Source organism: Capricornis sumatraensis, chromosome 18 (genome assembly GCF_032405125.1).
Source record: "Capricornis sumatraensis isolate serow.1 chromosome 18, serow.2, whole genome shotgun sequence".
Classification (NCBI taxonomy): Eukaryota; Metazoa; Chordata; class Mammalia; order Artiodactyla; family Bovidae; genus Capricornis; species Capricornis sumatraensis.
This window is the reverse complement of record NC_091086.1, coordinates 77,241,935-77,257,964: the sequence shown is the minus strand read 5'-3', so window position 1 is coordinate 77,257,964 and position 16,030 is coordinate 77,241,935. Positions and strand designations below refer to the sequence as shown.

Here is a 16,030-nt window from a genome sequence, read left to right as displayed (position 1 = left end):
TGCCATCCAGATGCCACCCCGTGTGGACCTCTGGGTAACGGTCAGTCTGGCCTTTCTGCTGCACACACCGCCTTTGTTTTTTTAACCGCATTTTTATCCTCATGATATGAAAGAAAACAAACACTGGCTCAAAGGTCAAGGAAAGCAGTCCCGGAGGAAGCCCTTTCTCTGTCTTTAGAACGGTTTCGGGCCGGCAGGTGGCTGCAGGTCGCTCAAGTCCTTCTGGGCCGGGCAGCACCGGCTGGCGGGCTGCTGGGGCTCTGGGCACGTGGCACGGCCACGCTCCTGCCTGTCCTGGTGCTGAGTCTGTGGGGGGCTCCGCGGGGTCTGGGGCACGCCTGGGGCCCCCGGTCCCTCAGCGAAGGCCAGGTGGGGACACGCACAGGCCCTTCCTCATGGGAGACAGGGGTGAGGAGCCTGACCCCAGATGCTGGGAGGATGGGGTGGCCCAGCCGGGCAGAGGAGGGGCCTGGGGGTGCCTGAGAGGCCTCCTCCCAGGGAGGGGGCAGCATCCTCCTGCTTCAAAGCCTCCCTTAAGCAGGAATCAGTGTTGGCCTGTGGCTTCCCCATCTCATTTCCACGTGCGGTTAAGGGGCTGTAAGCACGGCTCCTGTCCCCTCCCCTCACCCAGGGGCACACCTGCCCGCCTGACGCCACAGGCCTCTCTCGGGGCGGGACTCACCGGTAGCAATTGTTGGTGAACTTATTGTAACTGGAGAAGGCAATGAGCACCCCAAGGCCCACGCCCAGCGAGAAGCATATCTGGATGGCCGCGTCTATCCAGACCTGCAGGAGCGGAGAGACAGAGTGAGCGGCCCCCACCAGGAGAGGTCCCCGAGGGGAGACAGAGCGGGGTGAGTGGCCCCCGAGGGGAGACAGAGCGGGGTGGGCGGCCCCGTGGGGAGACAGAGCGGGGTGGGCGGCCCCCGAGGGGAGACAGAGCGGGGTGGGCGGCCCCGTGGGGAGACAGAGCGGGGTGGGCGGCCCCGTGGGGAGACAGAGCGGGGTGGGCGGCCCCCGAGGGGAGACAGAGCGGGGTGAGCGGCCCCGTGGGGAGAGGTCCCTGTGGGGGCACGGCCAGCCTGGGGAGAGGCAGGGTCATGGATTGGGCCCTCAGTGCCACAGGCTCTGAGGAACAGAGTCACACTTAAACTTGGCATCACTGTTGGTGAGCAAATGTCACCTCAGGGAATAACCCTGAGAGGGCCTGAGGAGAAGGGGGCTGTGTCCTGGTGCGGGACCTGGGGTTGCTTATTGGGCCCACGCCCCGGGAAGAGCAGGGATCCCTGACGGAGCTGTGTGACGCTGGCGCCTCCGTCCGCACTCGCCTCCCACCCTCCTGTAGCAGCACACGGAGGACGCATGGGGGCCCGCTACGGCGCGCGCAGGAAGGCCCGCGGAGCCGGCGGTGGCGCCAAGCTCTGCACTCGCTGGAGGTGGCACAGGCGACATCCTGGGCGCCTGGCACACGTGACGAATGAGGCCGTATGGTCGATACTGGCCCAAGGCGCTATTTCAGATGTCGGACACAACCTGCTCGGGTCAGGGTGGTGCAGAGACCACCCTACGACCCGGTGATGATGACGTGGGCGTCCCTGGGCCCCGCACAGCCTAGGGAGGCGGACGACAGCGGACACCCGCCCTGGGAGAGCAGCCAGGCCCGCTGCCTGAAAGGTGGGGACGGGAGGGTCCTGGGGGCTGTTCCCAAAGTCCCTCAGCCTGAGATGAGGCCTGTGGGCCGGTTCCCCAGCTGTGACTCCAGAGCTCCCAGCTGGGGGCACAAGGTGGCTGACCTGAGCACGACCCAGTGAGGGGGATGGACACGGAGCCCCTACACCAGGCCCTGTGGGGCTCAGTCCTTTGGGCAGCACTTCCAGAGCCTTGGGTCAGCCCAGCACCGAGGAGAGCACGACCAGGCTTTCCCGAGGCCTGGAGTGGCTGGGCGGGCAGGCTTCTGCAGGCAGGGGCTGGGGGCGCAGGGGTGGGGGGCGCTCCTGCCCCCTTGCAGTCTCAGGTCCTCTCAGTGGCCAGTGGTCACTCCAGAGCCTTTGCACATGTGGCCCACCCACCCAGAGGCACCTCCTGGCCATCTGGCCAGGCCTCTGCTCACCGCTGCCCCAGGCGCCAGCCCGGGTCCTGCCCACAGCCCACCCTGGGACCCACTGGGCAGCTTCTCGGGGCTGAGCCAGACCGGCGCTTCCTTTACTTCCTGGCCTCATTCCCCGCTGCTAGGATGGAGGCCACCCCCACTGCCCCATCCCAGGACAGCACAGTGTCTGTCCCAGCCCAGACCTCACCTGCCCTGCAGGGTGGCTCAAGAGCTGCAGATGAATGGCCAAGAGCCTGGACACCACCGAGGGCAGGGATGCTGACCCCAAAGGGGGTCCCCTCGTCCCCGTGAAGACCTACAAATGGCCCCCAGGAGATGGAGGTCCGTCTCTACGTCAGAGCAGCCCAGGGTCTGTGGTGCCAGGGACATGAGGAGGGACAGAGCTGATGGTCCTTCTGCCCTGACCGCTTGCTGGCCAGGCCCCCAGTGGAACCTCCAATCCCACTGGTCTGGGCCAGAAAGGACGCTGAAAGTCCAGAAAGGACTCTCTGCTGTGGCCTCCCCTGGACTGAGCTGCCACCTGTGAACCCCCAGGGGACAGACAGCCTGGGAAGGTGCTGGGGGCCTGCACCCCAATCTGAGCCAGCCCCTAACCACATCCCAGGGGAGTTAATGGGACCTACCCTCACACTTCCCAGCCCCCAGGAAGATGCCAGGGCCACTCAGCCTCTGAGGGAGGCTATCCTGAGCCTGGGGAGAGGTGCCCAGGGGACAGTCCAGGATGGCCACCAAGCTGGTGAGTCCAGCTCCTGCCTTGTCCTAGAGGTGATGGTGCGAAGGTCAGCCAGGACCCTGTAGTGGGGACAGGAACGGCTCTGCCCTCTGAGCTGGGGATGCAGGGGCCCGGCCTCTGGGCCCAAGGGCTCCCAGGAAGCCAGCGGTTGTGCACGCTGTGTCCTGACTGTGTCCCTTCCTGCTGATGGGACGTTAGAGGAGGGGACACAGGGCAGCCCCACCCCTCACTGCCTGCCACCGATGTCTGTCATCCACCGCCCACTGTCTGCCTGTCTGCCGCCTGTCATCCATCCACCTGAACTCTGCTGTCTGTCTGTCTCATCCATCTGCCTAGCAACCTCACCTGTGCCCACCTCTGGTCTCCACTCCCCTCTGCTTCACAGACGCAGCTGTTCACACGGCTGATAGCTGTTCTGCACGGTCCTCCGCCCGACGCCTGACTCTTCTCTGATCCCCGGGTCATGGCCCACCTGGCCTTTGACGCTACGGCCACCTCCTCCCACCGCAGGCTTCCCTGATGACACTCCGCTGACCCACTGGGGCCCTGGGCCCGGCCGCGCGGTGAGGCCCCGGGATCCCCACTGACCTCACGCTCCCCTAGCCGTCCGTGTCCGTCTCCCTTGGCTCCGTGGAGACACGTGTGTGGCTTTCACAGTCTCACGGGTCCTCCGTGAGCTGCCTGGCGGGCTCTACGGCTGCCCTCCCCTGTGAGCTTGTGGGCCCGTGGCCATGGCGCCTTCCTCTCTCTGCTGCTCAGTGTCTGCTCGGCAACTCCCCCTCCCCCGGGGCCCCTGGGGGCTCGGAGCCTTGCCAACTTCCCCTTCTTCTGCTCCCAATGCCCACCCTCTCCCCACTGTGGAGCCTCCTCCTGCCCCATAAGCGCTGCCCCCGACTCACAAGCTGGCAGCGTCGGGGCCCCCACACCCGGCCAAGACTGCTCCACCCAGTGACCCAGCCTCCCCGGGCGGCTGTTGGGGCCCCAGGTCTAGAGAGCTGCTCCGGTGTGGTCCACCTGGATTTCCAGTGGCCCCTACTCCCGCCAGTGACCACCGCACCCTGCCCTGCCACCTTCTCCTTTCTCTCTTCCTCCCTGCCCACCCCTCCTCCACTGCCCTGCCAAGTCCTGGTATTCACACCCAGACGACGTCGTCCTTTGCTGAGGAAGCCTGCAGCCGGACAGTGGACTTCGTTTGTCCACGAGATGGTCACATCACCACCTTGTGTGGGCACCAGGGTGTCTGACCACAAAGTCTGGCGCCCCGAGGTGGGCCTGGTTCATGCAAGCCAGCATCTCCGCCCAGCTCTGAGCATATGCTGTGGCCAGAGCTCGGGCTTCGGTCCAGCTAGGCGCCCACACCCTTGGGCACAGACTGGCGCCCCCACCCCCAGGTGCTTGTCTGAGGACCCAGCAGGGCTTCTCCAGGGAGTGGACAGCCCAGGTGAGGAGGTCAAGGGGCAGCTGCCCTGGCTTCTCCCTGCAGAGGCCGGGGTGACCCCTTCTCCTAATCCTCTTACCCTGGTCCCTTCAGCCCCATGCTGTGCCCACATGGTCCCTGCGCACCTGGACAGTGAACTCTGCTGGGCAGGGCAGGTCACCCCACGTGAAGCGTTTCCTGCCCAAGATGCAGAGAGAACAACGGCCCGACCTGCCAGCCCCGGAGGATGGGCCGTGAGCGGAGGGCGAACTCACCGAGGCCTCGCAGAGCCGATGGAAGTCCACGCTCAGGTACGCTCTGATGCCGTCCATGGCCCCCGGGAGAGTGATGCCTCGAAGGAGCAGCGCAAAGAGGACCACGTACGGCATGGTGGCCGTGATCCACACGACCTGGGGAGAGCACACGCTGTCCAACCGCACCCGCCACTGTGGGCAGGGCTGGGCTCAGACAGAGGGCCTTGGATTGGTAAGCCCAGTGTCTCGAACAGTCCCAGGACGTCAGCTCGGCAAATGCCCCCTGGAGCAGGCCCGCCCAGTACCCTCTTTCCTGTCTGTCTCTTCCAGGGATTGAAACAAGACAGCCTGGCAGGGAAGGGGCCTTCTGTCTGCATCTGGGCCACGGCTGTAGGCACGAGTGGTGGGATTTCCGATGCGTAAAATTCGAGTGATTTGCATCTCACTGATTGTGCAAGTGTGTACCTGGGTCATGTGTGAAAGATGGACCCTGGGTCACGGGTGAGGCAGAGGGCAGCGCCACTGGCAGGCTTCCGGGGGCTGGACCGTGCCCGTGAGTGCTGGCCCAGGTGATGGGTGCGTTTGGGCCATCGTTGCTTTGGGCACCCAGACAGTGACCGAAATATCTTCATCGGCACAAATCTTTCGTTGTGACCCCCCTTGTGCTGAAAACATTCCTCAGCCACCGCCCCCTGCCCCTCCCCAGCCGGCGAGCCCTGCCCCTCACCTTCCCGGAGGTTTTCACCCCCTTCCACAGGCTGAAGTAGAGCAGGGCGATGACCAGCACCAGGCAGGAGGCGAGCTGCCAGCGGGGGGGGCCCAGGTCGTCGAGGCCGTGGCTCTCGTGGAGGTGCAGCACACCGCGCCTGCAGAGGAAGGCGCTGCGGTCCCAGGGGCTGCCTCTCCACCCGGGAGCCGGCCGGCCCAGAGGGCTGCTGCCCCCGCTAGGCACGGCAGCAAGGACCTGGCCTCACAGCCTGGGGACCCCTGTCCCCCACTCCAGAAAGGCCAGGCCCCAGCCCTGGTGGAGACACAGGCCTCCCCTCTCTGTGAAGAGAGACAGGAAAATCCACAGCTGCAGTCAGAGTTCAGCACACCTTCCACAGTGGCGGGCGGAGCAAGGCGAGGGTGAGGGCGTAGGAGCAGGCAGGACCTAGCTGACACGCCCACTCGTCAACGGCATGCATGCACTTCAGTCATGTCCGACTCTGTGTGACCCCATGGACAGCAGCCCACTAGGCTCCTCTGTCCATGGGATTCTCTAGGCAAGAGTCTTGGAGTGGGTTGCCATTTCCTTCTCCAACCCATCAACGGCAGGATACACATTCCTTTTACGTGCACGTGGCACACACAGGGATAAACCATATACTGGGCAATGAGACAAACCTCAGGATATTTAGAAATAATGAAGCTTTACAATATACTAGTTCAGCAAGTCAGAATTAAGTTAGATGTCAATGACAGCAATATATCTAGAAAACCTCCCAATATTTCAAAATCAAAGAGCAAACTTCCAAGCATCTCCTATGAGTCAAAGAAGAAATCACAAGGCAGACAAGGGGGTACTTTAAACGAGTGAAAATGAAAACATAAAGTATCAAACATGAGGGAGGCAGTTAAAGTGGCCTCTTAGAGGCTAGGTTGCAGCTTTAAATATATAGCTTTGTAACCAGTCAACCCTAAAGGAAATCAGTCCTGAATATTCACAGGAAGGACCGATGCTGAAGCTGAAGCTCCAATAATTTGGCCACCTGATGTGAAGAGCTGACTCACTGGAAAAGACCCTGAAGCTGGGAAAGACTGAAGGCAGAAGGAGAAGGGGACGACAGAGGATGAGACGGTTGGATGGCATCCCCGACTCAACTGACATGAGTTTGAGCCAGCTCTGGGAGCTGGTGATGGACAGGGAGGCCTGGCGTGCTGCAGTCCATGGGGCTGCAAAGAGCTGGACATGACTGAGTGGCTGAGCTGCGACAAGTGCATATTGGAAAGCAGGCGAAGGCGGTTTTACATTGAAGTGTTTATGGAGCTGGAGTCACATGCAGTTACCCTGGGGTTTCTGGAGTCAGCTTGTACTTTGTAGGACTCACAGCTTTACAACTTTGTGACTGTATTAATAGCTATCTTGGCCTCTATGGTGGCCCACCAGGCTTTATACAGTGAGTTTAAATTCCAGAAAACCTTTCCGGACCTGACAGTCACTGGAGCTTATCTCAGGGAAACCCAGTCTTCACTGCTAGTGGAATCACCGGGGGTGTTCCTGGCGCAGTTTAATAATTGATTGTGTCGTTACCGATCTTTGACTGCGTTGTAAACCTTCAAAGGCCGCACCTTTGTCCCGGGGTCACCTCCAGCTACGGTTGGACATCTGCTCCTGCTGACAGCCCTCCCCAGGAAGGGGCGGGCAGCTTTCCATCTCAACCCTTCTCTTCCAGACGGGAGTTCCACGCAGACTGCCCTAGTCAGCTCTTTTTTTTTTTTTTAAATCCATTTATCACATATATTCTTTCCTTTTAGCATTCTTAATAATAAATCACTGACTAGTCAGTTTTTTCCCCTCTATTTTTCTTATCTGAAAATCACTTACATAAATCAACTTTTTCCAGACCTCCCAAACAAAATGTGAAAGTGAAGAAAGTGTCAGTCACTCAGTCGTGTCCGACTCTTTGCTACACCATGGGCTACAGCCCGCTGGGCTCCTCTGTCCACGGAGTTCTCCAGCAAGAATACTAGAGTGGGTAGCCATGCCCTTCTCCTAAGTGTCCCCAGATGGCCTCACCTGGCACATTTCACACCTCTGACAGCTTCCTGAACGTTCTGAACGGCACCAAAATCCATCTTAGAACTGTAGAAAACAACCCAGCTTGGAAGCTTTGCTGCGGTTTTGTTGGTGAAATGACAAACCCAGCTCTAGTGAGAGCTCCCTCTAGACACCTGTGAGTGGTGGGATGGGGTGGGGGGCGGGGCCATCCCCAGGCACTTGCCCGTAGCTACGTCTGCTCTCCCCCTTCTGGCGCAGAGCCCCCTCCCTCTTCCTTCTGGCCCCTTCTCTCCCATCACAGGCTAACACTGAGGTCAAGGCTGGGCCAGGTCCGGGCTCAGCGGGACGGGGGTGGGGGGGGGGAGCATACAGGAGCCCGCGCCTTGCCCCGTGGATGAGAAGCTCCTAAGTTTGGGACCCGCGGCAATGAGCCGGCGGGGTGGGGCAAGCTCCTCAGAGGGCGGAGCGACTGGTGAGAAGCTCCTAAGTTTGGGACCCGCGGCAACGAGCCGGCGGGGTGGGGCAAGCTCCTCAGAGGGCGGAGCGACTGACGAAAGCTCTGCACCCTTTCCTGGATGAATCTACCGCCTCTTGCTTGCTCGTCGCTCTGAGTCCTGACCACACTCAGGTGACAGGGTACTGGGTCTGCGTTTCCCACGGGGATGCCCGCCCCGGCGTCTCTCAGGTGGATCTGATGCAGCTGACCCCAAGTGGACCCCCATTTCCAGCCCTGCTCTGAAACCCACTGGCTGCTGCTGAGGGCTCCCAGGACCAGGCCCTCACCTTTGGAGCCCCCTCCTCCAAGCAGGCGGGCGTTCAGTGGCCCTTTGACCTCCCCATCAGGGACACCCCTCCCCTCCTTCCAGAAGCCTCCACACTCTAATCCCAAACCACCAAAAGCAGTCTCTTTCGAAAAACTTAAACAGGTCTCACCGCATACCACCTGCGTGCTAGCCACGCTGTTCCTGGCAACTCCTGAGGAAGGCCCTGGTCCCCTCTGGCAGCCTCCCAGTGCCCCCCACCCAAACCCTTGGCACTGTGTCCCTGCCCATCACTGTGGCCTTCTGCAGCAGCTGGTCCTAGAGATACCTTCCCCACGTGGGGCCCCCAGAGCTGAGGATGAGACTCCGACTATCTGGACACACAACCTCAGACTCTAGACGTCCGCAGGTTCTGTGGACTCACTTGTCCCCTGGGCGGGGTCGTTCTGACACCCACATGACAGATACTCCCGGCTCCCGAGGGCTTGGTCCCGCCCTGCACACCTGGGGTCTCACCCAGCTCCGCTGGCCCTGTGGGACAGAGCCTGCCCCTCACGGACCACCCCGGGCCGCTGGCTGCTGATTAAAGGGGTCCTCTGAAGCCCCTCTGCCAGCCGGGGCCAGGCAGCGGCTCTGCTCACACCCCCAGGCGTATGATCACCTCCTCCAGGACGGAGTTTATAACTTTCACAGTGAGATGGCCCTCGTGTTTATGCTCATGGTTTCCTACTTCAAAGCAAGTTTTGAAATTGTGCCCACCTGCGATTAAGACCAGAATTATATTTTGGGCTGAGGTTCATTTTTCTGAATTGTCGGTGGACTCATTTCCACCTAGAAACATGAGCAGACTGTGCCCAACCGGGATTTCAGTCCCAAAGGAAGACCGCAGCCACCAGGAGCTTCAGGAGTCTGCGGCAGGCCCTGCAAATGTGCTTCTCAGGAGAAGTGGCCTCTGTCAGGACGTGGGGAAGGAAGGGCAGCTGGCCCGGGTTGGGGGGAGCCTGTCCGGTTCCCCTTCCTGCGAGGTCTTCCCCCAGGAGCGGAGCTGAGCTGCTGGAGGTGGGATCAGAAAGAAGCCCCTCGAGAGCCCCGGGGAGCAGAACGAGACACAGGCCAGGGAGGCGCCTCCCCAGAGCCCGGGGGCAGCACAGGCCGGCGGGTGACCCCGGGCCGGCGCCCTCCCCTCCCAGGGACGTTGGCCCCGAGGAGACCCCACTCACTCAAAGTACTCGGCGGCGGGCGTGGTCCTCAAGGTGCTGTTGGCGCCTGAGCTGGCGTTGGGGGCGTGGGCGTCGGAGCAGCGGGGGCTGTTCCAGGAGTGGTTGCAGTGCGTCCAGGGCAGCTCGGAGGTGAAAGAGGAGAAGAGATAGTGCAGCGCCCAGGCGATGATGACGTTGTAGAAGAAGCCGATGTACAGCGAGGTGAGGATGACCGCGTAGCCCACGCCTGGGGAGAGCGGCCGGTCAGCGCCGCCCCGCCCCGCCCCCGCCCCTGGGACGCAGCTGCCCGGGGGCTTCCTGAAACCAGGCAGCGCCTCTGAGCACGCCGGGAGACGAGGCCCAGGGTGGGTCCCGCTGTCGTCACGGAGGAGGGGCCACCCCCTCCCAGTGCCATCCGAGGCCTACCAGACCTGCATGGCCAGAAGGGGACTCCCCGGTACAGCCAGGTCGCCTGGAGACACACGGAGGGACCGAGGGCCGCCTTGGCTGCCCACCACCACTCACAGCCGGTCAGGGTTGCCCAGGCTCAAGTCACCTAGGGCCACCCTGGGTCACCAGGGCAATCTGACCCCGGGGTATCCAGGGCCACCAGCCAAATAAAACCATCAGAAAAATCCACCGCTACCCAGGGCCATCGAGGAAGACCCAAGGATACAGAACTCCAAGTCCACGAAGGCCACCCCAAGCCACTCAGGGTCCCCCAGGGACATCCCAGGCCACCCTGCCAACAGGGCCCTGAAGGCTGCCCCAGGGTCGCCCAGGAATACCCCGTGTCTCCCAGAGCCAAACAAGACCACTAACAGTCACGAAAGGATGGCCAGGGTCTCCACGGCTGCCCCCAGCCTCCCGGGCTCATCCAGGACCAGCCAGGCCTCCAAGACAAGCCCCACCCAGCTGGGCTGCCTACAGCCACCTAAGGCCACTCATAGCCACCTCACTAACCATCCCTCCCCCAGGCCAGTGAGGGCAGACAGAGGCATCTGGGTCCACCCAACATCACGCAAGTCCATGCATGACCACCCAGAATCTCCCTGGGTCGTGCTTGACCACACAGAGCCCCCTGGGCCTGTCAGAGTGCCCTGCGCAGGGTCACAAGACCTGGAATTTGGGAGAGTCGCTGAGGGGCTCCTGACCACTGGAGCAGAATGGAAGGGCGAGCAGTCTTTGGAGCCATGTCATCCTGACCGTGGTGGACAGCTGGTCTGCGGTAAGACCTCTGTCCTGTTCGGTGCTGGACAAGCACTGCTGTGTCCCGCTACTGTGGTTCAGTTTACCCAGCTCCACACAGACTTCTCTCATTTCCACATTCTTTCCCGGCTTTGCTGCTGGGACTGGCTTGGGCATCAGTATCCTGGAACCTCGTGGGCACGGCCCGGTCCTGCCTGCCTGTGGCCAGGAGGAGATTATCTTCACAGTGACTTTTGCAGGGAGCACGTTGGCTTGTTTCTTGTGGGTCTAACCCTCCTTGTTTGTTGTTGTTCAATTATTAAGTCATGTCTGACTCTGAGACCCCATGGTTGAGCATGGCAGGCTTGTCTGTCCTTCACCATCTCCCAGAGTTTGCTCAGGTTCATGTCCGCTGAGTCGGTGATGCCATCCAACCATCTCTGCTGCACCTTTCTCCTCCTGCCTTCAATCTTTCCCAGCATCAGGGTCTTTTCCAATGAGTACACTCTTCACATCAGGTGGCCAAAGTACCGGAGCTTCAGCTTTAGCATCAATCCTTCCAATGAATATTCAGGACGGATTTCCTTTAGGATGGACTGGTTTGATCTCCTTCCTGTCCAAGGGGCTCTCAAGCATCAATTCTTTGGTGCTCAGCCTTCTTTATGGTCCAATTCTCACATCCGTACACGAATACTAGAAAAGCTGTAGCTTTGACTATAGGGACTTTTTCGGCAAAGTGATGTCTTTGCTTTTCAATACGCCGTCTTGGTTTGTCATAGGTTTTCTGACCCTTAGGAGAAGCTAGTTTCCTGCTCAGGACACTTCATTAAAACTCTCTTCCTACCCTGAAAGCAGAAAGAGAGTGACTCCAGTTTGCTTATGTGCAGACATTAAACAGATCCAGTACCAGGAGTGATTCCCCTGGTGGCTCAGCGTAAAGAATCTGCCTGCAATGCAGGGGCGACAGGAGACCTGGGTTCGGACCCTGGGTCAGGAAGATCCCTGGAGAAGGAAACGGAGACCCACTCCAGTGTTCCTGAGTGGCAAGTCTCATGGACAGGGGAGCCTGGCGGGCTATATACAGTCCATGGGGTCACAAAGAGTCAGACACGACTGGAGTGACTTGTACACTGCACAGACAGGCCCTGGTGCACGGCCCCTCTCAGGAGACATGCTCAGTAGCAGCGATGACAAGATCTATGCTGTCCCTATCAAAGGCCTCCTCTGGGGTGGACCCCGTCCTTGGGGAATAATTTCTCACTGCACTTCCGTCCCCTGTGCTCCCCGGGAGAAGCTGGCTCACAGTGGACTTGCCCCGCAGCCGCAGAGTCAGGAAGCCACACGGCTTCCGAGCGCCTCTCAGAAGCTTCCTGGCCGTGAGCTGGCTGTCGGTGGCTGCTGAAAATCTCCAGAAGGTGACGACTCTGTTCACCAAACCCTCCGCTTGTGGCCTGGGGGACTCGGAGCCGCCTTTGACCAAACGCCAGAGCAGATCCAGCCCCGTGTCCCAGGGAGAGTGGCCTGAGCCTCTGGTCCTTCTGCCCCAGGGCTGCGTGCACAGCCAACCCCCGGGACGGCCAGGTTGCTCACGGTCACAGCAGAGTGACAAGGGCACCTGGGGCTGACGCGGCTCCCCGGGGACATGCGCTTTGCCCCTCAGCAGCAGCACAGCTGCCCGGAGGCAGAAGGGCGGCAGATATGGAAACAGAAGATGGATCGATAGACGCGCTAAGTCAGGTAAGCGGGCGGATGATAGACAACTGATACGTGACAGATGGACGAGGCAGACCCACGGAGAGTGATGGCCGGGCGCACAGGTGGAGGCAGAGAGCGCTGCGGGTTGGACTGTGGCCTCCAACGTGGAAGAGTTTTGTAACCCCCAGTACTTCAGAATGTGATCTTACTGAAGGCAGGGTCTTCACAGAGGAAAATCAAGTCAGGGTGGGCCCTAGTTCACTGCGAATGATGTCCCCGTAAACAGGGAAGCCTGGGCGAAGAGACACCCGTGAAGACGCAGGGAGAAGACGGCCCCCACGACCGCAGGAGTGAGGCTGGGAGCAGGCCCGGCCCCCTCTCCCCAGCCGCAGAAGGAACCAACCAGCACCCTTGCGTTCAGGCCTTGGAACTTCGACACAACAAACGTCTGTTATTTAAGCCACTTGGTTTGTGGCGCTCTGTATGGCAGCCCCAGCAAACCAGCACAGATGACAGACAGTAGACCACAGAACTACAGACAGGAGGCTGTGTTATCTTTTCTACCGTGTTAGCACTTTGACAAAACACCACCACCCAGGAACTGCAGGCTGGCTTCGCCTGGGAGCAAGGACACACGCTCGCAAACCCTCGGTCATTAAAAGGATGTGTCCAAGTGCCTAGACACCCAGCAAAGCAGCACAGAATACACACAGCTGTGGCTGACCGGCTATGCGATCACCCAAGCCGCGTCCCCGCCGCGCCCCAGCCACGCCCCAGCCACGCCCCGCCACGCCCCTGCCACGCCCCCGCCCCATACCCCGCCCCGCCCCGCCCCCCTGTCCCTGGTCCACACCCCGCCCCGCCTTGGCCCACGCCCCTGCCCCCCACGCCCCTGCCCCCCGCCCCCGGCCCACGCCAGCCCACCGCGCACCCTGGCCCATACTCTGCCAGGCACGTGGGGTGTCCCCGCCGTGCCACGCTGTGCCCCCAGCCACGTCCCTACCCCATATCCCGCCCCCCCGCCCCCCGCCCCGCCCCGGCCCACGCCCCTGCCCCCCGCCCCCGGCCCACGCCAGCCCGCCGCGCACCCTGGCCCACACTCCGCCGTTACCTCTCAGGATGGGGCAGATCTTCCAGACGCCTGCCGCCCCCTCTCTGTTGAACTGCCCGAGGGCCAGCTCCATGTAGAACAGCGGCACGCCGGCGACGACCATGAAGAGCAGGTAGGGCACCAGGAAGGCACCTGGGGACGCGACAGCACACTCAGCCTGGACCGAGGCCGCGCCAGCCCGGTGTCACCCCAGCAAGCGCGCCGCCGTCCACGCGCGTCCCGGGCACGACCGCTGTCAGCCTTCTTCGAAGCTCCCTGCAGGCTGGGCCTCCTGCGTCTGTGCCTGGCTCCCGCTGTCACCGCACCCTGACACATCCCTCTGGGGACCGCCGCCCCCAGGCACGCGCAGCGACCGAGAGCAGAGCGGGCCAGCCGGGCCCGGGGCAGCTCTGCTCCTCACCGCTCTCTGCTCTCCACCTGCTGGGCCCTGGGTCCCCTCTCTCCTCAGTGGGGATGTCTGTCCTTGTGAGCCGTGGACCCTTGGGGTCCAACGCAGCCTGGCCCCCAGGACACCAGCCTGCCTCCGTCGGGGCTGTGGCAGCGCTCTCTGTTGGCAGGAGCCGCCCCCAGCTGGGGTCTCTCTGGGCGACGGCGCTCTGAGCACAGAGATTGGGGCCCCACCGGCTCAGCCGTCTTCAGCCGACTCGCTCTGCCCACGGGAGAGTGGTTCTGCCACGGCTCTTCCAGGGAGGGGCGGGGGAGGCAGGGAGACCCCACAGGGCTGCCTGTCTCGGGGCGACTTCTGTGCCTGCTCAGAAATGCCCAGCTGCTCACGGGTGCCCTGGCAGGCCCTCCCCAAGGAAGTTTCCTGAAGTCCCGAGTGCGAGGCATGGAGTGACCCCAATGGGGTGGCAGCGTCTAGGAGACTCACGGGAAACGAGCACTGATCTAACCGGCTTCTCAGCTTGGACTCTGAGGGTGACCCGGGCCCATTTCTTAGTTTTCTGCCTTGAATGCAGATGGAGCAGTTCCAGGGCTGGGTGTGCAGGGGAGGTGGGGCCGGGGAGGGGAGGAGACACATTCCCTGGGCATCCTGGAGCCCCAAGCTCAAGGGCTGCCGCACACTTTGTGAGCACTGGGCGGGTCGGTCAAAGAGGCCGTTCTCCAGGCCTTGGAGAATTTTCTTTTCCAAAGTGAAGGCCGCTTTGGGAAACAGGAGGGAGAGTCACAGTGCCGCCAGCCACGCCCCTGCTTTCCTGGCCTCAGCGTCCTCGAACGGACAGAACCCGTAGGGGATGAGACCGTTCTGAGCGCTACCGTGCAAGGTGCACGCGCCCCACTCCGCCACGTCCCCCTGGAGCCCGGCCTCCAGCGCCCTCGGGGCCCGAGGCAGGAGGGCAGGAGGCAGGTGGACAGACTCACCCCCGCCGTTTTTGTAGCACAGGTATGGGAACCGCCAGACGTTGGCCAGGTCCACGGCGAAGCCGATCACCGAGAGGAGGAAGTCGGCCTTCTTGCTCCAGGTCTCCCGATCCTGGGCCTCTGTGGGGCTCTGCGGGGGGTTGAGGAGGGTGGAGTTCGTGAGCTGCACCCCGTTTTGCTCCTTGACCAGGACGAGCTCCATCGCCTTTGGGCCCGTGGCATTGGCCTCCTTGGCCGGAGCCGCCGCGGAAGACATCAGGGCCACGGAGCACCTGCCCTCACTCATGGCCTCCTGGACTCGGGGACCCTGTGCTGCTGCCCTCTCGGTCTTCAGCCAGCGTGAAAGAGAAACACACACAGGGATGCACGGGCTTAGCAGCCCGAAGTGTGGTGCACCGGGCGGCCTGAGCAGGGCGGGGTGGCACTCCAGACGCCTCTTCGGGGGCAGAACGCAAGCTGTCCCGGCACCTAAGGAGACAGAGCTGAGATGAGCGGATGACCTCCACTCCTCGTGGGGCTGGGAGCCAGGCCATGGGGACCTCAGACCCCTGCCCCGTTCCCCTCCCCCAGCCCATTCCATGACGGGCAGGGTGACGGCACCTCTAATGTGGTTTCAGTGATAACGCAAGAGGCTGCCTCCACACTCCCCCCACTGCCCCCGTAAGGTGATGATCTTCAAATGGTTTTCCATAGTCACTCTTCACAACAGTGCACACGCAGTCTTTACACTCAGCAACCAAAGTCAGAAGCAAAATTTTAAAACCAGGGTCACCCACAGGAAGTCAAAGTTTCAAAGTAGCGATTACAAAAGTCTCCGTCAAGGAACGGCTGCATGTCCACATCCACCGTGGCCCTGGGACGGCCCAGGCCGGGATGGGAGCTCACGGGACTAGTTCCCGCATGGAGTGGCTTCATTTGGGAAATCACCTCCCAGTCACCTTCATGACAGTCTGGGTAGCGCAATCAGGGGGGATGGAAGAAGTCACATAGTCATGCCGGAGAGCAAGGTGGGCCCTCAAGGCCGTGGGCAGCTTCAAACATGACTTCTTCTGGCGTCTGGATGTTTCAACTGCACACGCTTGCAGGTGTGTGTGCGCACGCGCGCGCACACACACACACACACACACACACACACACTGAAGAAGAAGGCAGCAGGAGGCAGCGGAAGCGGGGTGACTTTCCTCTGCATCCGAGTTTGAACAGAAACTCACAACACAACTCATCACAGCACATTCCTGAGACGAATGAAAAGGCACAGAAGGGACCTGGGGGGTGGAGCAGAGGAACTGGCCCCGGCAGGGTCCAGGGGAGCAGGCAGGGCTCGAGCAGACCCCAGCGGACTGCTCTGACAGCGGCCCTCACAGTCGAGCCAGAGATCACCTGCTGGGGACTCCCCGGCTCGGCATGTGCGGTGAGCCCGCCTCGTGCCTGAAGCCACG

At 61.7% G+C, this 16,030-nt stretch overlaps 1 protein-coding gene across 1 annotated transcript in view; it reads right to left on the bottom strand.

The window, feature by feature from the left end:
• The window catches only part of SLC6A3 (solute carrier family 6 member 3), a 33,035-nt gene extending 18,040 nt beyond the window's left edge, over positions 1–14,995 (bottom strand). The window contains exons 1-6 of the mRNA XM_068990632.1: positions 14,592–14,995; positions 13,230–13,361; positions 9,257–9,482; positions 5,242–5,380; positions 4,536–4,670; positions 683–786 (exon numbers count right to left, since the gene is read on the bottom strand). Coding sequence (XP_068846733.1) covers positions 683–786; positions 4,536–4,670; positions 5,242–5,380; positions 9,257–9,482; positions 13,230–13,361; positions 14,592–14,877 — 1,022 coding nt within the window. The 5' untranslated portion in view covers positions 14,878–14,995. The remainder of the gene's footprint in view (positions 1–682; positions 787–4,535; positions 4,671–5,241; positions 5,381–9,256; positions 9,483–13,229; positions 13,362–14,591) is intronic.
• Positions 14,996–16,030: the final 1,035 nt, after the last annotated feature.